At 43.1% G+C, this 22,853-nt stretch overlaps 1 protein-coding gene and 2 non-coding genes across 6 annotated transcripts in view; all 3 read right to left on the reverse strand.

Moving 5' to 3' along the window:
- Positions 1–1,962: 1,962 nt before the first annotated feature.
- The window catches only part of LOC110506264 (bifunctional glutamate/proline--tRNA ligase), a 58,797-nt gene continuing 37,906 nt past the window's right edge, over positions 1,963–22,853 (reverse strand). For 3 of the 4 annotated variants that reach the window (XM_021585697.2, XM_021585698.2, XM_021585699.2), the window contains 14 exons: positions 22,045–22,272; positions 21,503–21,771; positions 19,984–20,035; positions 19,394–19,603; positions 19,131–19,203; positions 18,809–18,888; positions 17,684–17,785; positions 10,973–11,128; positions 7,468–7,665; positions 7,123–7,296; positions 6,535–6,695; positions 4,763–4,841; positions 4,340–4,404; positions 1,963–4,097 (listed from right to left, as the gene is read on the reverse strand). In XM_021585697.2, the coding sequence (XP_021441372.2) occupies positions 3,947–4,097; positions 4,340–4,404; positions 4,763–4,841; positions 6,535–6,695; positions 7,123–7,296; positions 7,468–7,665; positions 10,973–11,128; positions 17,684–17,785; positions 18,809–18,888; positions 19,131–19,203; positions 19,394–19,603; positions 19,984–20,035; positions 21,503–21,771; positions 22,045–22,272 (1,998 nt within the window). In that variant the 3' untranslated portion in view covers positions 1,963–3,946. Of the gene's footprint in view, positions 4,098–4,339; positions 4,405–4,762; positions 4,842–6,534; positions 6,696–7,122; positions 7,297–7,467; positions 7,666–10,972; positions 11,129–12,377; positions 13,180–16,717; positions 16,928–17,683; positions 17,786–18,808; positions 18,889–19,130; positions 19,204–19,393; positions 19,604–19,983; positions 20,036–21,502; positions 21,772–22,044; positions 22,273–22,853 lie in introns of those variants that run through there. The other variant, XR_002470940.2, reaches the window with a different exon arrangement.
- On the reverse strand, positions 6,862–6,996 carry LOC118944582. The gene has a single exon (XR_005039934.1). It is a non-coding gene; the product is annotated as a small nucleolar RNA SNORA5 (small nucleolar RNA).
- On the reverse strand, positions 17,381–17,515 carry LOC118944583. The gene has a single exon (XR_005039935.1). It is a non-coding gene; the product is annotated as a small nucleolar RNA SNORA5 (small nucleolar RNA).

A 22,853-nucleotide genomic window follows, 5' to 3' on the forward strand; every position in this document is an offset into this window, starting at 1 on the left:
CTATGGACGTGAGTGCTACGGGTCTATAGTCATTTAGGCAGGTTGCCTTTGTGTTCTTGGGCACAGGGACTATGGTGGTCTGCTTGAAACATGTTGGTATTACAGACTCAATCAGGGACATGTTAAAAATGTCAGTGAAGACACCTGCCAGTTGGTCAGCACATGCACGGAGCACACGTCCTGGCAATCCGTCTGGCCCCGCAGCCTTCCGTATGTTGACCTGTTTAAAGGTCTTACTCACGTCGGCTACGGAGAGCGTGATCACAGTCGTCCGGAACAGCTGATGCTCTCATGCGTGCCTCAGTGTTGCTTGCCTCGAAGCGAGCATAGAAGTGATTTAGCTCGTCTGGTAGGCTCGTGTCTTTGGGCAGCTCGCAGCTGTGCTTCCCTTTGTCGTCTGTAATAGTTTGCAAGCCCTGCCACATAAGACAAGCGTCGGAGCAGGTGTAGTATGATTCAATCTTAGCCCTGTATTGACGCTTTGCCTGTTTGATGATTCATCGCAGGGCATAGCAGGATTTCTTGTAAGCTTCCGGGTTAGAGTCCCGCACCTTGAAAGCGGCAGCTCTACCCTTTAGCTCAGTGCGAATGTTGCCTGTAAATCCATGGCTTCTGGTTGGGGTATGTACGTAAAGTCGCTGTGGGGACGACGTCCTCGATGCACTTATTGATAAAGCCAGTGACTGATGTGGTGTACTCCTCAATACCATCGGAAGAATCCCGGAACATGTTCCAGTCTGTGATAGCAAAACAGTCCTGTAGTTTAGCATCTGCTTCATCTGACCACTTTTTCATAGACCGAGTCACTGGTCGGATTTACCAAATGGAGGGCGAGGGAGAGCTTTGTACGCGCCTCTGTGTGTGGAGTACAGGTGATCTAGAATTATTTTCCCTCTGGTTGAACATTTAACATGTTGATAGAAATTTGGTATTACTGATTTGTTTCCCTGCATTAAAGTCTCCGGCCATTAGGAGAGCCGCCTCTGGGTAAGTGGTTTTCTATTTGCTCATTTCCTTATACAGCTGACAGTGCGGTCTTAGTGCCAGCATCAGTCTTTGGTGGTAAATAAACAGCCACGAGAAGTCTGACTATAAAAAAAACTCTAGGCAAGTAGTGTGGCCTGCAATTTATCACAATATACTCTACTTCAGGCGAGCAAAATCTAGAATCTTTCTTAGATTTCATGCACCAGCTGTTTACAAATACACACAGACCGCCCCCCCTTGTCTTAGGAGAGCCGCCTCTGGGTAAGTGGTTTTCTATTTGCTCATTTCCTGTGCTGTTCTATCTTGCCAGTGCAGCGTATATCCTGCTAGCTGAATATACATGTCGTCATTCAGCCACGATTCCGTGAAACATAAGATATTACAGTTTTTGATGTCCCGTTGGTAGGATATTCGTGATCGTACCTCGTCTAATTTATTGTCCAATGATTGCACGTTGGCGGGTAGTATTGACGGTAACGGCAGCTTTCCCAGACGCCTTCTCCGGGTCCAGGCATCTGGCTCTTTGTCCTCTGTACCTGCGTCGCTTCCTCTTGCAAATAGCGGGGATGTTGGCCCTGTGGGGTGTTTGGAGAATGTCTTGTGCGTCATCCTTGTTGTAGAAAAGTCTTTGGCTAATCCAAGGTGAGTAATCGCTGTCCTAATATCCAGCTCTTTTTCACAGTAAGATATGGTTGCAGAAACATTATGTACAAAATAAGTTACAAATAACGCAAAAAAAAAACATAATAGCACAATTGGTTGGGCGCCCGTAAAACTGCTGCCATTTCTTCCGGAGCCATTTTACATGATCTCTGGGAAAGTGGAGTTTCACTTTTCCACACTGACCATAGAACAATGATGTGCACCTGTTTGGACAAGAATCCACACATTTTCATATAAAGTGACCATAATTTACAGATAAAGAAGCACTCAAACGATAACGCATCTCCTCAAAACAGAAATCACCTGAAACTATACAGTGGAAATTCCCTTTATTATTATAGACAAGTTCTACAATTGCATGAGTTGGGATTACGGTACAGGTATGTCATAGTACGTATTCCAATAGAATTAGGATGCTAGAATGGACATGAACCTTCTTATGGTGGAACGAAGGTCGGCCATTTTGGTCAGGGAGGTGGCCAACCATGGTTTGCCAGTGCTGTGATAGTGTAAAATAATGAATTTGAAGAATGTATCTGCACTGTATGTTTGTTAGCTAGCCAGCTTCAGAGGAATGATTCAATACATTTTTCAAATTAACTGCCAATATGACAACATTCCATTCAAACAATGCAGTCAATCCACAGCCTGTCTCAAAAAAATTGTAAATGCAACAAGTATTGACATGGTATCATATAATAACACTCACAGCTTTCCAAGAAAACAAAAATGCAGACATTTATGGTCTTTTTCCATATAGATTATAGAGCAGGGCTCGCCAACCATGTTTCCGGAGCACTACTGTCCAGTAGGTTTTCACTCCAACCCTAATCTAGCGCAACTGATTAAAATAATTAGCTGGTTGATAAGCGGAATCCTTTTAGTTACAACTGGGGTTGGAGCAAAAACCTACCTCTAACCTCTCCAGGAATAGTTGGACAGCCCTGTTTTAGAGGCTATTTATACACAGCATTCACAGTAAACCCGTATAAAAACTATACTTATAATTATTTTACAATATTTTAAGTTCACAATTCTAATACACAATTTCTGAAATCAAATGCCTTACTTTTCTTTTCCTGCATAAGAAAAATCAGGATTATGCCTCTACTGCCATCAATTTCAATTAGACTGGTTTGGATTTCTCCCTGACCAATATAGATGGGGTAAAGAGGTCAATGGAACGCAGACCGTGGGGGATAAAAAGGACGTTGGCTTGACGCACATTCAAATCTGATCGAACAAAGTGGATATTCATCAAATCCCTCATTATTGATGTATTGTAGACGAGGTACGGCCCAGAATGTGGTTACTAAAAGGCAGATGTGGATATATTTGGATGTTTACGCTGCATAACATTTAGAAGTAGTTCCTTTTCAGGTTTAGAAGAAGTAACTGCTAAATGCTACCTCCCGTTCGTATAAGCTGGTAGCACAGCTAGCATAGAGAAATCGGTGGTGGTAGTCAATTGTTTTTAACTGAAATCCAGTTGATTATTAATATTTGTTTTACCTCAACAGTGTGAAATACACAATAACAGCCTAAAAGTAGGAACATTTTGCTGGGGGGCAATGAGAAGAGTTGAGATCTTTTCTCTACGCATTTCCATTGTTTTGGTTGAGATCCATTGACCTTGTTACTGCTTCTATGGCTGCTATTTTAACCACATTCTGGAGCTTTGAGGGCTGTTTATGACATAGTTCCTATTAAATTACTAGAGGGGCTATGAGTATTCCTATGACCGGAATACACCGGAATACACCGGAATAACGTGTCGAAAACCTCCAGGAAACAACCCTCACCACCCCCAATTGCTATGACAGAGAGGGGTCAATGTCAGTTCAGTTAGTGGGAAGGTACTAAAACATCTTGCCTGAGTACAAGGACATCTTTTATACCTGTAAAAGGTCCTGAGATAAGTTAGGGTGGGAGGGAGAAAGGGACAAGACTGTAACCGGGTTAAATAACGTGCCATTTGTGTTACATTTAGGGCAAGTGGGGAGATAATAGTTGATTACGGAGAGTGCCTTTCTTTAGTCACTTTCAAGGGGTTGGGCCACCATTGCAACATGGTTAAGGGCTGAAAGAAAGGGAACACACTATGGGGTGTTGACTCGGTATATCTCAATAGTCTGAAGTGACTTCATCTCTGCTCATTCGAAAGAGCATGATAGGGGGAAAAACCCAGAGAATTTCTTGGTTTTCAACAATCTTGTTCTTCACATTTCCCAGACAAAGGAGAAGTGACGAGGAGAGGAAGCAATTTCAGACAGAGATACACCCTTCAGGTGTGTATTTAGTAGCTACGGCCAAACAGAGTGTAGTACTGGGCGGCCTCCTTGCCGCTGACACACATCTGGCCCGGCTGCAGGGGCTTGAGGGGCTTGAAGGGGATACACAGGCTCTTTGCACCCATGGAGGGGGCACCGGGCTCCAGATCCTGGTCCCTGGAGAGGGGGGACAAAGAGACAGGATAGGGAGTTGATTTCATTACTTAAAAATCATACAAATGTGATTTTCTGGGTTTTTGTTTTACATTCGTCTCTCACAGTTGAAGTGTACCTATGACAAAAATTACAGACTTCTACATGCTTTGTAAGTAGGAAAACCTGCAAAATCGGCAGTGTATTCAATATTTGTTCTCCCCAATGTACGTATATATGCATCACAGTCATTGAGAGATACGTACTTGGCAGTGGTCTTCTTGATCCAGTCTTCACACTCAATTTCTCCACAGAAGGGGATCTGGACAATCTGTGGACATCCCCAAAAAAATAAAAATAAATAAAAACGGTCAGTGTGTTTGTATTAGTTAAGCCAGCCAGAAGTGAAGAAACCTGACAGGAGTGGGACTGCCCCACTTCCCAAAAAATACTTTATATATTTTTTCCCCCACTCCTGTCAGTTTTCTTTAGCTTTATTGAAGAGATAGTACAGTGTGATATGCAGGGAAGGGTGAGTGAAAGGGCAGTGGGCCGGATACGACACTATGAAGATTCTGGCTTACATGTGTTCCGGGGTGAGCGGCTGTAACCGCTGTACCACACAGGCCATGAAGACTTAATCTCTGATGTAGTTTCAACATATATAACAGATAAACAGTGTAACTCACCCTGCCCTGGTCCAGGTCTCTCTGGAACTGTTCCATAGAGTTTGCTACCACCATGTGCTTGTTCAAGTCGTCTGATGCCCTGCGACACAGAAACATTTGATATTAGTCCAGGATTCGACAGGTCACACACGTGTGTGTGTGTGTGTGTGTGTGTGTGTGTGTGTGTGTGTGGTGTACATTAGCCCCAGTGCAGTAGCTGAGAGAGATACACACAGAGACCGAGAGAGACGCACAGAAAGATCGCAAAACAGAGAGCATGTTTTTTTTTTATTTTACCTTTATTTAACCAGGCAAGTCAGTTAAGAACAAATTCTTATTTTCAATGACGGCCTGGGAACAGTGGGTTAACTGCCTGTTCAGGGGCAGAACGACAGATTTGTACCTTGTCAGCTCGGGGGTTTGAACTCGCAACCTTCCGGTTACTAGTCCAACGCTCTAACCACTAGGCTACCCTGCCGCCCCATGTACAGTCGTGGCCAAAAGTTGAGAATGACACAAATATTAATTTTTCACAAAGTCTGCTGCTTCCGTGTCTTTAGATATTTTTGTCAGATGTTACTATGAAATACTGAAGTATAATTACAGGCATTTCATAAGTGTCAAAGGCTTTTACTGACAATTACATGAATTTGATGCAGAGAGTTGATATTTGCAGTGTTGACCCTTCTTTTTCAAGACCTCTGCAATCCGCCCTGGCATGCTGTCAATTAACTTCTGGGCCACATTCTGACTGATGGCAGCCCATTCTTGCATAATCAATGCTTGGATTAATTTGTGGGGTTTTGTTTGTCCACCCACCTCTTGAGGATAGACCACAAGTTCTCAATGGGATTAAGGTCTGGGGAGTTTCCTGGCCATGGACCCAAAATATCGATGTTTTGTTCCCCGAGCCAATTAGTTATCACTTTTGCCTTATGGCAAGGTGCTCCATCATTCTGGAAAAGGCATTGCTGAAAAGGCATCTTCACAAGGTCCTTTGCTGTTGTTCTGGGATGGATTTCCACTTTTCACACCAAAGTACGTTCATCTCTAGGAAACAGAACACGTCTCTTTCCTGAGCGGTATGACAGCTGCGTGGTCCCATGGTGTTCATACTTGTGTGCTATTGTTTGTAGAGATGAACGTGGTACCTTCAGGCGTTTGGAAATTGCTCCCAAGGATAAACCAGACTTGGAGGTCTACAATTTTTTCCCCTGAGGTCTTGGCTGATTTCTTTTGATTTTCCCATGATGAGGCACTGAGTTTGAAGGTAGGCCTTGAAATACATCCACAGGTACACCTCCAATTGACTCAAATGATGTCAATTAGCCTATCAGAAGCTTCTAAAGCCATGACATAATTTTCTGGAATTTTCCAAGCTGTTTAAAGGCACAGTCAACTTCTGACCCACTGGAATTGTGATACAGTGAATTCTAAGTGAAATAATCTGTCTGTAAACAATTGTTGGAATAATTACTTGTGTCATGCACAAAGTAGATGTCCTAACCGACTTGCCAAAACTATAGTTTGTTAACAAGAAATGTGTGGAGTGGTTGAAAAAAAGAGTTTTAATGACTCCAACCTAAGTGTATGTATACTTCTGACTTCAACTGTATGTGTGTGAAGCATGTGTATATGCTGATAATTCTTATACCGTGTGTGTGTGTGTGTGTGTGTGTGTGTGTGTGTGTGTGTGTGTGTGTGTGTGTGTGTGCTACCAAGAGGTTGGCCTTGTTTTCCTCAAGTGTGTGTCTCCACACTTGTATGAGAGCGTGAATGTACATGCATTCTACCTCTTGAAGAGGTTGGTCTGGATGTCCTCCAGTAGCTGTGCGAGCCTCTTCTCTGTGTCGGCCTCGGGCAGGGTGATCTTCTCCCCTGTGTCTCTCCTCACGGCCACACACTGACCCTGCTTCAGGTCCTTAGGACCCACTTCCAGACGAATGGGCACACCCTTAGAGGGATGGATGGAGAGAGGGAGGGGAATAGAGAGAGAGATAGAGAGAAAGAGAACAAGAGGGAATGAGCAAGAGAAAAAGAGACGGAAAAAGAGTGAGACCTTTCCCTTTAATTAGACACTTAATATTGGACTGATGAGAAGTTCATCCCTGAAATCATCTAATTGTCAGTAGTACAAATGTATCCACAGGATCCATGGAGATGGAACAGGAGGCCCATGGACTACAGGTTCACGGTGGCAGTCATTTCGGCCAGTGCGGTCCATTGTAGAGGAAGCACTGAATGACAAGGCTACAAACCCCTAAAAGGAGATTTTTTGTTGTTGTGTACAACCCCAGTGGGAATCGAACCCACAACCCTGGCGTTGCTAGAGCCACGCTCTTACAAAGTAACCCAAACATGGCCAGGAGTTGTGGCTTTACCTTGAGCTCCCAGTGGTTGAACTTCCAGCCAGGGGAGTAGTTTTCTCTGAGGTCTGCCTTGACTCGGATCTCTCCCCTCTGCAGCCGAGCCAGGTACTTGGAGCACTGGGCCAAGAGAACCTCTTTCTCAGCCTCGGGCAGGGAGGCCGTGATACCACATGGGATGATGATCACCTGGGTGAGAAGAGGAGCAGGAAAAGATGCAGAGTTAAATCAATTTGAATTGGCACTGAATTTACTACGTCAACTTGACTCATGCTTATAAGGGTTGATTTACAAATCTAAATGATTGACCTTTTTCCATCATTGTAAATAAGAATTTCCTGGTAAAATAAAAAAACGTACCTGGAGACATGCGACTTTGGGGGGCAGCACCAGGCCCATGTTGTCACCGTGGACCATGGTGAGTACGCCGATGGTGCGGGTGGTGATGCCCCACGAGTTCTGATATGCCAGCTGCTTTTCACCTGGCTTCTTGGGGTCCTCGAACACAATCTCAAACATCCGGGAGAAGTTCTGTCCCAAGTGATGGGACGTGGCGCCCTGAGAGGAAAATAAACATTTAGTTTGGTTGTTTTCTTATTGTTAAAAAGCAGGCCTGGGTTAAATTACGGTATAAAATCTTCCAAATATATTTTCTCTGATCCACCTCTATGCAGACAATACTATTCTGTATACTTCTGGCCCTTCGTTGGATACTGTTAACTAATCTCCAGACGAGTATCGATGCCATACAACTCTCCAACTGCTCTTAATGCAAGTAAAACTAAATGCATGCTCTTCAACCGATCGCTGCCCGCACCTGCCCGCCCGTCCAGCATCACTACTCTGGACGGTTCTGACTTATATGTAGACAACTACAAATACCTAGGTGTTTGGTTAGACTGTTAACTCTCCTTCCAGACTCACATTAAGCATCTCCAATCCAAAATTAAATCTAGAATCGGTTTCCTATTTCGCAACAAAGCATTCTTCATGCTGCCAAACATACCCTCGTAAAACGGACTATCCTGTCGATCCTTGACTTCGGCGATGTCATTTACAAAATAGCCTCCAACACTACTCAGCAAATTGGATGCAGTCTATCACAGTGCCATCCGTTTTGTCACCAAAGCCACATATACTACCCACCACTGCGACCTGTATGCTCTCGTTGGCTGGCCCTCGCTTCATATTCGTCACCAGACCCACTGGCTCCAGGTCATCTATACGTTTTTGCTAGGTAAAGCCCTGCCTTAGCTCACTGATCACCATAGCAGCATCCACCCGTAGCACACACTCCAGCAGGTATATTTCACTGGTCAACCCCAAAGCCAACTCCTCCTTTGGCCGCCTTTCCTTCCAGGTCTCCTGCTGCCAATGACTGGAATGAACTGCAAAAATCACTGAAGCTGGAGACTCATTTCTCCCTCACTAACTATAAGCACCAGATGTCAGAGAAGCTCACAGATGCCTGCACCTGTACATAGCCCATCTGTAAATAGCCCATCCAACTACCTTATCCCCATACTGTTATTTATTTTGCTCCTTTGCACCCCACCATCTCTACTTGCACATTCATCCTCTGCATAATTGCTATATTGTAATTATTGCACCACTACGGCCTATTCATTGCCTTACCTCCTTTATCTAACATCATATGCACACACTGTATATAGACTTTGTTTATTCCATGTGTCGCACTGCTTTGCTTAATCTTGGCCAAGTCGCAGTTGTAAATGAGAACTTGTTCTCAACTAGACTCCTGGTTAAATAAAGGTGAATAAATAAAGTGTCTGGGTTAGAGTCCCGCACCTTGAAAGTGGCAGCTCTACCATTTAGCTCAGTTCGAATGTTGCCTGTAATCCATGGCTTCTGGTTGGGGTATTTACGTACAGTCACTGTGGGGACGACGTTGTCGATGCACTTATTGGTGAAGCCAATGACAGATGTGGTGTACTCCTCAATGCCATCGGAAGAATCCCAGGAACATATTCCAGTCTGTGCTAGCAAAACAGTCCTGTAGTTTAGCATCTGACCACTTCCGTATTGAGTGAGTCACTGTTACTTCCTGCTTTAGTTTTTGCTTGTAAGCACAAGTAAGGAGGATAGAGTTATGGTCAGATTTGCCAAATAAAGGGTGAGGGAGAGCTTTGTACGCGTCTCTGTGTGGAGTAAAGGTGGTCTAGGGTTTTTTTCCCCTGGCTGCACATGTAACATGCTGGTAGAAATGAGGTGAAACAGATTGAAATTTGCCTGCATTAAAGTACCCGGCCACTAGGAGCGCCACTTCTGGATGAGAATTCTCTTGTTTATTGCCTTATACAGCTCGTTGAGTGTAGTCTTAGTGCCAGCATAGGTTTGTGATAAAATAACGTATATGTTGAAAGATAATGATAAAATAATTCCACTCTGAAACCTTATAACTGTATGAAATTGATTAGAATCATAAAATTCTAATCTGATGTGTGTAGTTTTAGTCGGAATTAGGTTAAACAATGTATCTGTATAGTGGAAAAACACAGACTGTCTGAGCAAGGTGTTGCTTAGGATTTGAACTTGTATGTGGGTGCCTAGGAAAATACAGAAGAACAATTAAAACTGTGTTTCTACCGACCCGGCTAGGCCTCTGAGGAACCTATGAGAGCATAGGGAGTACTTCTCAAGGTTTCCCTAATCTCGGGGGAATGGAACTGTCGGCTGGGCAGTGATACACAGTGGTGAGAACTATAGAGATAAAACTCACCTACTGTTTGTGTGGAAGTATGTGCGTAGGATACATACTGTTTGTGTGGAAGTATGTGCACAGCTATAGAATGGATGTCTTTGCATAATGGACGTTAGAATGTTCTCTAAATAAACTGTACTCTTTTTGCATAAGCTGAGTCTTTGACTAATTATTATTAAACCCATGGTCTTACAGATCTGGGGGATTGGTCAGAGCTATTGATTGTCAGTTATCATTGGGATTGAATTCTCGTGACAGTTTGTTATGGTAAATAGTAGATAAACTATTGGTAAATAGTGTGGTCTACAGCTTATCACGAGACTACCTCAGGCGAGCAAAACCTTGAGACTTAATTAATATTAAATTTCATGCACCAGCTGTTATTGACAACTAGACACAGGCCGTCACCCCTTGTGTTACCGGAGGCAGCTGTATGTTGTCCATGTCGTCGTTCAGCCACGACTAAGATTTTACAGTTTTTAATGTCCCGTTGGTAGGATAGTCAGTTTATTATCCAATGATTGCACGTTGGCCAATTGGACTGATGGTAGAGGTGGGTTACCCACTCGCCGTCGGATTCTTACAAGGCACCCGAACCTACATCTCAGTCTCTTCTTCCTGTGAATGACAGGGATTTGGGACATGTCCGGTGTCTATAGTAAATCCTTTGCGTACGATGTGTTAAAGAAAAAATCTTTGTCCAGAAGTGATCACTTTTGATATCCAGAAGCTCTTTTCGGTCATAAGAGAGGGTGGCAGAAACATTATGTACAAAATAAGTTACAAATTATACAAAAAAAAACACAATATCACAATTGGTTTGGAGATGGTAAAACGGCAGTCATCTCCTCTGATGCCATTATGTGCGTCAAGTACGGAAAATGCAGGAAAGACATTCGGCAAAACAAAACGCATATGCATCTGGTGGACATCGGGCGTCAAAGGGCTCTAGCGTATTGTTATTCGTACACCTCTGAACGTAATTTGCAAACCAAGAGCACACCGATTTTACATGTAGAATCGAGTAAAAAATTGTGAGTCAGACATCTACAGTGGGTTGTCCCTAAAAACCACTACGCTGAACGATCGGCATACGAACGCTAGATCCACATTCAGTGCGATGTGTGCAAACCTCAAGAGTACCTGGATGGCTCTGCCACTGGCAGAGATGAAGGCCTCCACGGTGGTAGTGTAGTCACCTCCGGCAAACTTCTCCTTCTCAGTCTTCCTGCCCTTTACCACGGGGATGGCCATGAGCTCCTCGTACACTCGCGCATACATGTCCAGGATCTGTAACACCTGGACACACGCACAGGAGGAGGGACAAGAGTAGTCAGTTGTTATTACAAATACTACAATATTCAGAAAGCAGGTAACTGGAAAATAATTCTGAAACTGGGAGGTATTAGCTACCCTAACATTAAGTTATCACTGAAATCATCCACCAACAATGTCAATCTCTGTGCAAATGGACAATAATGGTAATTGTATTAGGCCTAAATAACCCTTCACTAAACTCCGCTCTCGAACAGCAATTGTCCAATCAGAGCTTAACAACCGCAACCAACCAACCACTCGGACACGTCAGAAAAAATCCTCACGGCTTCCATGAGCTCTATTGGAGAGACGTGTAAATTGTGGAAAAAGCTTTGTGGACAACTTCATGCACAGTCGAACACAAGCAAAATAACGAAGGATGCATATATGTTTGCTCCAAGGTAAGCAACTATGTTAATCTTTTGCATAATGTGTGATATCACAATATATTTAAAATAAAATAAAAACTGTCTAGACAAAGTCAGCAACAACTTTAACATTACACAACTAAGCTAAACATTACTAACTTAGCTAGCTACCTTGTTAACAACATTAGCTAGCTAGTTAGCTTTGTTAGACTACATGTATCACAAATCTTTAGCTGGCTAATTTCGTTCCGCAATGTGTTGATGGGAATCCAAGTCTTCAGTACCCAAATCCAGCTGCTGTACTGTAATATGAGGTTTTGCCAAACCTATCATACATTACCAAATATCGACAGACACCAGGGGGCAAGTTTATCTCACATATACATAAATTATACACAACTTACATAACTCATACATACATAAGTTAATGTAATCACAAGTACAATGTAGGCAGCAAATGTCTGATTTACACATTTGATTCAGAAGACCACTGAAACAATATAACCCTAACACTAAATATCTGGATGAATAACATTACATGTATCATCCCGTATATCTACAGATTAAGATCTGATGTGCAACAGGGCACTACAGTGCGGCCATTTTACTTGCATATTGCACTTAAATATTTTGCTGTGCAACCTGGAATTTTTATTTAGGAATTCCAGTGCGCTTAGAAAAATGAAAGATTCTAGCTTCAACATCTCACATTTTTCATTGTGCTCCTAAATTTGTGCGCGCCTATTTAAAAAAAAAAATAAATTAAGGCACACGTGCTCCTTGTAAAAAAACATCAGCGTAGAGCCCTGTGCAAGATGCAGCTTCCACTTACACCACAGGAGACACAGCAACCAAATCACCAGAGGACACCGGAGATGATAGTTCCTCCTTTGTTGAACTATCTGCACAGGGCCGGCAAGAAATGCTTTTTAAAAAAAATCAGCAGTCCAGCTGGCTTTTCATGCTCTCCCACTTTTCTGCATTAAAGTGGACACACTCCAGGTGAAAGTCATTTTTACACATGACAAATAAAATCACACCACAGCATCCCTGTGATTCCCATTTGTCCCATACTATGGTAGAGGAACTCATGATTAGGTTTGTAAGCATAGGTACCATCAGCTCTTTGACAGAGAGATTTACTACCAGTAAAGTTGACTTTGTTTGGGCACTTTATTTCCAGAAGTCGTGGCTTGGGTTCTCATTACTCTAGACTTTCCTGTCAGGAGATGCCTAAATGGAGGGAGTGGGGATTGACAACAAAGCCACCCGGGAACACTTTGTGCCCAGTGACTTCAGTATACGGTGCTGCTGTAAGCAGCTCAAGCTCCAGGTCTATCGTCATCGCCTTGGTCTGCACGGTCTTCTTCCTCTGCATGCTGGTGGCAAGACTGTCAGTCTGCTACCTTGGAGCACAACCTCTTAAAAAGACGAAGTAAGTGGCTGGGGGCAGACACCATGGCGGGTGTTGTTGCTCTGCCATCTTGTCTCTTTTTCCAGTGCCTCTGCTTCAGACTGGGATATCATTATATCACTGTTGTAATATCTTATTTTCATTCAGAACTGTAGAGAAACATCTTGGTTGTTGGCGGCTGAGGAAATGTTGGGAACTCATCCGTAGGGTTGGAGGAGGATGGTGGTGGTGCTGTTCTCCAATAGCGGGAGCTGCAAAAGAACAGGGGAAAAACAGCTTTTACAAAGCACCAACTTCTTTAAATCATGTATGGTAGAAATTCAAATGTTCATCATTGTGTATTTTGTGTTTCCAGAGTACATAGAGGAGCATCCCCAGTTGGAAGAAGAAAAGGAAGGGATGAGCTTAAAGATTCTACTCACTTAAAAGTATTAGGAAATGGACTAACCCCTAACCGGTTAAGGTCAGAGTCAATAAATAACAGTGTACCCCCAACTTCTCCCAATACTGCACTGGGTTAACTTATGGTCAATTTAATAACTTGTGCACATTTTTCACATGACCAAATAAGAAACATATCCCCACAGACAACTATCCCCTTGACATACAAGAGTAGATTGGCAGATGTAGTTTCTGCCTGTGCTGATGAAACTTAAGACAATTTTTGGCTTGTACATTTCATATGGATTTACAAAGTGTTAGCACTTTATTCAATGGACTTTATTTTGGACAGGCTAGGTCAGTTGTCTGTATGGCCTCACAAGGACAACATCACAGAAAACATGCCAGACAACTACAGGAGATATTTTCCAATGACCTTTGCAATACTAGATTGCACCGAGTTAAAGATGGAGAAACCAAGCTCATTGCTAATGCAAAGTAGGCTTGGGTGTAGATATACCAGGGTATTTGGAAATAACCGTATTTGGAAATGCCGTCCCTAGGAGGGGTGCGTCACTTGAGTGGGTTGAATCACTGATGTGATCTTCCTGTCTGGGTTGGCGCCCCCCCTTGGGTTTTGCCGTGGCGGAGATCTTTGTGGGCTATACTCGGCGTTGTCTCACGATGGTAAGTTGGTGGTTGAAGATATCCCTCTAGTGTTGTGGGGGCTGTGCTTTGGCAAAGTGGGTGGGGTTATATCCTTCCTGTTTGGCCCTGTCCAGGGGTATCATCGGATGGGGCCACAGTGTCTCCTGACCCCTCCTGTCTCAGCCTCCAGCATTTATGCTACAGTAGTTTATGTGTCGGGGGGCTAGGGTCAGTTTGTTATATCTGGAGTACTTCTCCGGTCTTATCCGGTGTCCTGTGTGAATTTAAGTATGCTTTCTCTTTCTCTCTCTCAGAGGACCTGAGCCCTAGGACCATGCCTCAGGACTACCTGGCATGATGACTCCTTGCTGTCCCCAGTCCACCTGGCCGTGCTGCTGCTCCAGTTTCAACTGTTCTGCCTGCGGCTATGGAATCCTGACCTGTTCACCGGACGTGCTACCTGTCCCAGACCTATTATTTGACCATGCTGGTCATTTATGAACATTTGAACATCTTGAGCATGTTCTGTTATAATCTCCACCCGGCCCAGCCAGAAGAGGACTGGCCACCCCTCTGGTTCCTCTCTAGGTTTCTTCCTAGGTTTTGGCCTTTCTAGGGAGTTTTTCCTAGCCAACGTGCTTCAACACCTGCATTGCTTGCTGTTTGGGGTTTTAGGCTGGGTGTCTGTCCAGCACTTTGAGATATCAGCTGATATACGAAGGGCTATATAAATAAATTTGATTAAAAAAAATAAAATAAAAATAAAGGTTTTTCAATACATTTCAAACTATTTATTTGAAGTTATTATACATTTTAATATTTGTAGATCATTTCAGTAAATATCTGCAGTGAACTTGTGCAATACGTTAGGAGATAAACAACATTGCATTCTTTCACCCGTCACCTAATTTTCCATTATGAAGCTTACCATTAGTCCCCAGTCACATGGTGTTTGTTTACAAGCATACAACTACAAGACTGGAGTCACTCACTGTTGTGCAGCACCAGGTGATCTAATTACAGCATGGAATTCACAACTAAATGTTTGCCAGCTAGTTAGATATCTTTTAACTAAGTTAACTGTAGAACATGTGCTAAATTCTTAGCAGTTGTGCATTTGGTTTGTCAATGTATTACCTAGTTAGCTATCTAGCTAAGTGGTTAGCTTCTTCAGAAAAAGAGAAAGCTTTCCTTGGTAACAGCAGAGAATCCCCTCCTGGATCAAGAGCCTTGCTGTCGAATATTTATTTTGTGCGTGCAGCAAACTGTTAGTAGAATTTCTTTGTTACTTGTATAACTTTGAGCTGCGTGTCCTGTCCTGCAAATACTTCAGGTCAGAGACTGTGCAAAAAGTTTACAATGAGCTCGTTGGCATTGTTTATGGGACTTTACATGTATTTGTTAACATAGCTAACCTTCGGATTACTGAGACTCAGTGGAGGTTGAAAACTTCAAAGCCAAACTTATTCCATTTACAAGTCTATCAACACACCGAAGTCTCTTGATAGTATGTGACCAAAGTCTCTTGATAGTATGTGACCGATGTGGCTCATTTATGTTTGCATTCACCCTTTAAAATATTTCTCTCTCAGAAATGTATCCTGTGTAAACAGTAACATCACAGAGCTACTGCAAAATTTGCTTCAATGTGGCTACCTTAGAGGTGATGGGCCTATGGCAGACGAGGGGTTTCTCAATGAGTATGTTTACATGCACAGTAATAATTCGATATTAAACTGGACTATGGAAGCAGGCAGATTATGCAATAGTCATGTAAACATCTTACTCTGCTTATCTTGAATTGTCTTAAGGTCCAAATCTAAGTAAGCATACGCTGATTAAAACACCTGTTTTCTGAGAAATCTTTAGAATGATTCGGACATGTAAATAGCTTAAATGGGTGTTCCAGTGGTGGGTTTGATCTGCGCATTTGCTAGCACCAGCCGAGCCAGCCTCCCTCTTTAGTGTGACTGAAGTGAGTTCGGAACGAATGCGTCTTAGAAGTAGTTTTCACAAACTTTATATGTCCAAACTCAGAATCCAATATGCTTCCCAAAAATAACATGGTGGAATGTTTGTTGGTTGCCAATTGTCTGCATTTATCAGTGCCATCAGATAGCCTGATTTCAGATTTGTCCATGGAAACAGAGTTATTAGGGAAATCGTTCTTCTTGCAAAGAATGTAAACACTTTAATCAAACTATTATATAAATCTGACGATCCACAATAATCATATTATGTGCATGTAACCGTACTCATCGAGAAAGACGGAGGAAATTGGCCTTAGATTGAACATTCCTCCCTACAAATACTGAGATGACAAACATTTTGAAGCATAGGGTGCACGTGGAAAGGGAAATAGCCAAAATTAAGAAGTTTAAAGTAGTATCATGTAAAATCCCCAATTCCAGATGAGGAAACATAAAACAAGATATGCTTTGTGGTTAGTATGCTGTCCAACTTCCAGCTACACATTCATCAGTAAATGTAAATCTGTTCACTTTGACACTGTCCTAGAAACATAAGCATGCAAACATGAAGGTGAAATCATGATGACATCTGTTTATGCATACCCTACTGTTTCTGCTGCTCACCATAGATTTGTGCCAATACAGTACCTGCCCACGTCTAACATGGGTTTCTTTGATATGTAGCTAACAGTGAAAGATAATGGACTTGCCTAGGTTATAATACCCTCTTGGTTAGATTGATTACAACATGCATTAGAGATTGTAAACAATACATTCACGTGTAGCTCACCTATCAGTTTTAACTGCAGTAGACTGGTCTTTTCCGACTCACTTTTGCCTTTGCCACCCTGACCGCTGTAATAGGCTTCAATAGGAATCAATCTTCTTGCCTCTTGACTTATGCAACTGTTGTGGCAAGCTTGTAGTGGAAATTTTATCTTGGGGTCTCCAGAGGTCCAAGGTGTGGATCAGCCCAACATGCGAGCAGTAACCTGTGGAGCTAGCATAGAACAGTATATTTGTTGAAGCGAGGACGTTGGTTGTTTACGTTTGCATAACAGCTAGCTGAAGCTGATATTGTATGAGTTTGGTTTTTAAATGATTGTGAGACCTACCCTGCAGTTTAGGAACAATGTTGCTCCTTTGTCATCTGCCTCTGCCTCAATGGTCAGCTAGTGGTGTTTCTCCCTCTTACACTGGGACCTGTAGACTTTGCCTCTATCCTAGTCCTCCTGCTTGCTGTGTTAAGCTCCTGCATAATTTATTTTGTGAATACAGCCTTCAAAAGGCATACTGAGGATCCTTTAGTTTGCTCCAATCTGATATAAGTGATGGTTGTCTCCAAAAGTAACTTAGTACCTCATTGGGGAGTTCCCTTAGCGTTATTACTATGCACTTCTCCATTTTCACAGGAAAATAAAAGGCAAAGCTTGACAGAGTTAGCAACAGTAACCAATGTGTAGTACACATTTATCCCCAGAATCCATGGAAAAGGGATCCAGGGCCCATGGACAACAGGTTCACAGTGGCTGCCATTTTGGTCAAGGCGGTCCATTGTCAAGGAAACACTGAATTTGACAAGACTGCAAACTTTCAAATGCATGCGTCTAAATCCAACTTACACACAAAAAAAAAACGTTAAGCATCGTTTGAATGCACTCCCCAGACATGACAAGTTCTATGTTTTTTACTCAACATTCACAAGAGAAAATTAAGAACTAGTCTCAAACGGTTAATAATACATTGGCCTCGTTACCTCTTCGGTGGCCTCCTCTTTGGTGGCGAAAGCCGTGTGTCCCTCCTGCCACAGGAACTCTCTGGTCCTCAGGAAGGGTTGGGGGTGCTTGAACTCCCACCTCTGGGGGTGAGTGAGAGAAAGCAAGAGAGAAATTAGAGAAATAGTAAAAATCACGATACATTCTGAAAAGATCACATTCGCAGTCAAACAGCAAGCATTACTTATATTCAACATTAACCTAATACAAACAATTCGGTAGGAATGAGGTTTGGGCAGTAGGCCTTGTACATTATCAAAGCATATTGGATATATGCCTGGCCTGCAAATATTATTATTCTCAGACCATATTACACTTCAAAACTCAAGCTTTAATAAAATAGATCAGTTGGTGTAGCATTTGCAAGGCACTGCGGGGCATGAATTGAAATAATTAGCTTTTTATTTTACTGGACTGATTGTAACTGTATCTGATGGTCATGGTGCTTTCAAGACAACTGGGAACTCGACATCAGTGACCTTCAGCTCGGAAAGTCCGAGCTCTAGAAAGACACCCCAGTTTCTGACTTGGAATTCAAAATGATCCCAGTCAGATCACGTTTCCCCCTGTATTCTCTGTGGTCATGGTTTTAAGTGCTTCAATCTTACGTAGACTAGTAGCCTATCAAACTTTGCTGTGGCCAGGGTCATGGAAGCTCTCCAGGCACGATAATTTGAGTGATCCGATTGGCCAGCGCTGTAGGCGTACTCGAGTTCGCCACAGATCTCCCGGTCCATCGGGTAGGCAGAGTTTGACTTTTTGGGAAAATAAAATGGTTCAAAATGGGAAGACCGTGCTTACACAGTACGCAGGGCTTCTGAGTCAAGTGCAACTATTCACAATGCAACACAAATAAAACATTTAAAAAAGGAGCGCATGCCTTTATTGTTGGCTTTTCAACAGAAATGTTTGGTGATCGACTGGGAATGCCTTGCGATCAACTGGTTGGTGACCACTGTCCTAAACAGTTCTGACAAAAAAGACAGTGGACATACTAGACAGGGTTGAAGTCTTCTATTTTCAGTAGGTTTTTCCATTTTGAAATTGTACTGACCCTAACAGTGATGGTGAATATGACAATTATCATTTGTGGATTGGACACTGACCACAACGTTGCACCACTGGTTGAGTTTGATGGGGAGGTCTCTGTGGGACTGGACCCATTTGGCATAGGAAGGGTACATCACTGTTAAAAGAAAAGACGAAGGATGCATTGGTCAAGGTGTGAATTAGTAAATGAATACACATATGGCATAGAGAGGGTAGAAGTAGTAAGCGCCTTGCATGAAAATATCCATAGATACGTTGTGTCGTAAGTTACACCTGTACAACATAGTTCTTTGAGACCTAGTGAAAAGCATCTGGAAATTCAATGTGTCAAGTTTAACTTTAAAGTCTGACAGAAGTGGTCAGGTGTGTTTGTCTTACCAGTTTCACTAGTGGGTCGAATAGCGACGGGCTCGGCAAGCTCAGTGTTCCCTGACCGCGTCACCCAGGCGACCTGAAGGCAGCACACACACAAACACAGTTCACTACAAATGTGTCAAATCACTTAAAGGGAGACCTTCAGTATGACAAGAAATATGGTGATCACACATCACTTGAGAAGCAAGGACCAGGATTTCCAATAGGGATAGATAAACACTGACACCCCCCCATCCAACCCCACACACACACATCGCAACACCCACCTCAGGGGCAAAATCTGCGATGTGGGACTTCTCCTTCTCTAGGGCAGCCTGTGAGACAAACATGGGGAAGTAGCAGTTCTCCACGCCCAACTTCTTGATCTCGCGGTCAACAAACTCCTTGATGGACTCCCAGATGGAGTATGACCAGGGCCGCAGCACATAGCAGCCGCTCACATCGTAGTACTCAATCATTTCCGCCTTAGTGATCACCTGGAGGGGCAGATGTGAAGGTAGACACTTGTCTTGAGCCCTATACCATGGCTGCATTCCGATTCTCCACCCTTTTCCCAATCCTCTAATGGATCTAAAACCACTAGATTGGTGTTATCATTGGCTGGAGGGACTTTCCACCATTGTTAAATCAATGACAGGAAGTGTGCAAGTGCACACCTGAGCTCCAGGCCCTATTCCCAATTACTTTTTCACATCCTTTTAAATCCACCAGGGGGAGTGTACAAGGAGTAGAAATGGAATTGGGCTTCAGTCCAAGAGAGGTTTGTGACAATCCCAAAACTACTGGTTTTAGTAGAGTTTAGACTGCTAGTCCAAAAACTGGGGCAATAATCACTCGCACAGGTGTAAAGACTCACCTGAGAGTACCAATCAGACAGGTTCTCCTCCTTCTTAGCCTCCAGTCCCAGTCTAAAATGAGGAAAATACACAGAAATCAGGTGTGAAAACCACACAGTATACTACGGATGAGTTCAACAACCTTTTCTATTTTATCGATTAGTTGATGGTTGCTGGGGCCAAAATATAGGAAGAGCTGTGCATGCATACTAGACATGGTGACTTGTCTATTGCAGAGGGAAAGCCATGTTTTGTATCTAGAGAAGTCAAATCTATGCCCACTTCGCCCAGCAATGGAAAATACCACCTCAATTGGTGTTTTTCAATTCCCTATTTCAAATAGATACGGATGAATTAGACAGACTAATCGATTAATCAAACTCATCCCTACAGAACAGTGGAAACACTCAGCAGAAATCCATCATCCGGTACAGTTAAAATGGTGAATCATAAGATGTTCGTCCTTTGCTTTTAAATCCAAGATAAAAATCATGCTATTGTAGAAAAGTTATCAACAGCCAGCCATGAATAAGTTGAAAACAGAAAGTCTATCATGTTGTAGCGTCTACTGTAGCCAGCTAGCTACCTAGCTCTGGGCCTGGGAAAACTGCTCAACTTTAGCACCAACCCGTCTGCTAGCTCGGCTCTGAATCCATGGGAATGCACCCATGGGGGACACCAACCGACGTACGGAAATGAGATTAAGTGGAGACGGCAAATGTTGTCACGAACATGACAGTCGAGAAATGCCATGACAAAATATGCATGTCCATTGAAAATAAAACTGTTCCACTGCACTACATTTACATGATTTCAATTTTAGTTGTCATTTAGCAGTCGCTCTTATCCAGAGTGACTTACAATAGTGAGTGCAAATCATTTCATACTGGTCCCCCGTGGGAACCGAACCCACAACCCTGCCGTTGCAAGCGCCATGCTCTGCCAACTGAGCCACAGGGCACTACATATCAAAATCGGATTGGCTAATCATGCCGTCAATCCAAGGCCCTGCTGGTAGGGTCAGGGGAAGATTTCTCCTCAGATACCGAAAACCCTGATTGGATAGCTATTCCTGTTTTCATTTTTCCCTTCCCCACCCCAGACACCACACTGAACACAAGAGACGAATCATGATCGACAAGACTCATGTAATTTTCAATCACTTAAACCTTTAATTTTCAGTTGAAATATTCTTAGGCTTCCTCTGAAGGCTCTGACGGTACAGCACTGTCCAAGGGCAATGTTTTGGGCCTATGGCACAGCAGATCAAACCACACAGGTAAGAATATCATAACGCGTGCACACATTCTCGTATTGCTGACCTCAGCAGGAAATCGAAATCGAATCGAACAAGCGACAAGCTCTACCAACTGAGTCACACAGGACCACATCCACATTCAGCCGACATTCATCACCATCTCCCTTTCTGCCATCTATCATTCCATTTTCAAATCTCCACTCCATTAAAGTACCAATGATCTCTATTCATCCATCTCTGCTTCCCACTCTCCCCTTCATCCACCCATCCAACCCTCTCACCGTGTCTGTTTCTTGGGACCCCCCTCTCCTCCTCCCCCTGCGCCTCCCGACGAGACCTCCTTGATTTTGTCTCCTTTAGGCTGCTTCTTCCCTCCTCCTCCGCCACTACCACCTCCCTGTTTCTCAGACTTGTTCTCTCGGTCTTTGCGGTTCTTGTCCTCTCCGCCCGAGGCTCCGGCGGAAGCCACAGGTTTATACTCCTCTCCTGTGAGGGCCTTGTACTGGGTCTTCAGGGCCAGAAGCTGCTTCACGGCACCGTCCAGCTGGTCCTGGTGACAAGGATGCCATCATACATTGGTTGTGTTATGCGGTCTGTTGCATTTAATTACTCAACCATCAGGACTATCCCTGAATAACAATATTAAGATTTAAATCTGATTATCATTTAACATTGGCACAAGTAGCTACAGTTGCCAACGTTAGCTAGCTATTCTAACTTGTACATGCGCCAAAATGTCAGCATTCCTCATCTGAATAGCTTGTTCTGGACAACATGTCTTTTGGGCATAGATTTACATGAGGTGAAATTAAATCTCACTAACCTTAGGAGCCTTCTCCGACTTCAGCTTCCTCACTAACTCCCCCTGATGGGACACCTGGGAGAAGAGCGCCTTAACGGAGGAGATAGACTGGGCATCAGGGGCGGGGCTAGCCTGGACAGGGGCAGGGCTGGTGGCTGGGGCTATGCCTGGTTTGTAGTCCTGGCCAGTCACCTGCTTGTACTCTGCTTTGAGGGACAGCAGATGCTTGATGGCTGCGTCCATCTGGTCCTGAGAGGGAGTGGACAAAAACAGAAGGGTTCATGTCACTTTCTTTTAAACTACCGTAAATGAATTAATAAAGCTGTTAATGCCCAAAATATGGGGTTAAAAACATAAGAAAGATCAGGATACTTAAAAAAAATATATATCTTAGATATAAGAGACACTTCAGAACAAGCTTCCTTTTGATATGTTGTCGGGACTATTTGTTGTTCCATGTAGTGAATATGTTATACAATGCCTTTGTATGGGCTAATAGCAGTAAGACCAAAAATCATTTTATCAAATAATTAGTGTATATATTTCTGGGGATACTTCAAGGGGCCGTAAAATTCAAAATCAAATAGCTAAATGATCCTTGGTATGACCTTAAAAAGCCATATAGTAGAACCCCCACCTCCTCCCCTGGCTTAGACAAGGCTTAGACTCTGATGAGTTCATATTGTAAAGAATGTTGAAATAGAGCAGGCATGTCAATTCTCTCCCCAGACTAGTGTGTGTATTTCTATATCGGAGGGTTGGGTTAATACAGAAGACACATTTCCATCATCTATGCTCATTTATGAATAATTTTATCAAACTTGTGCCTA

The sequence above is a fragment of the Oncorhynchus mykiss genome, chromosome 26 (assembly GCF_013265735.2).
Source record: "Oncorhynchus mykiss isolate Arlee chromosome 26, USDA_OmykA_1.1, whole genome shotgun sequence".
Lineage (NCBI taxonomy): Eukaryota > Metazoa > Chordata > Actinopteri > Salmoniformes > Salmonidae > Oncorhynchus > Oncorhynchus mykiss.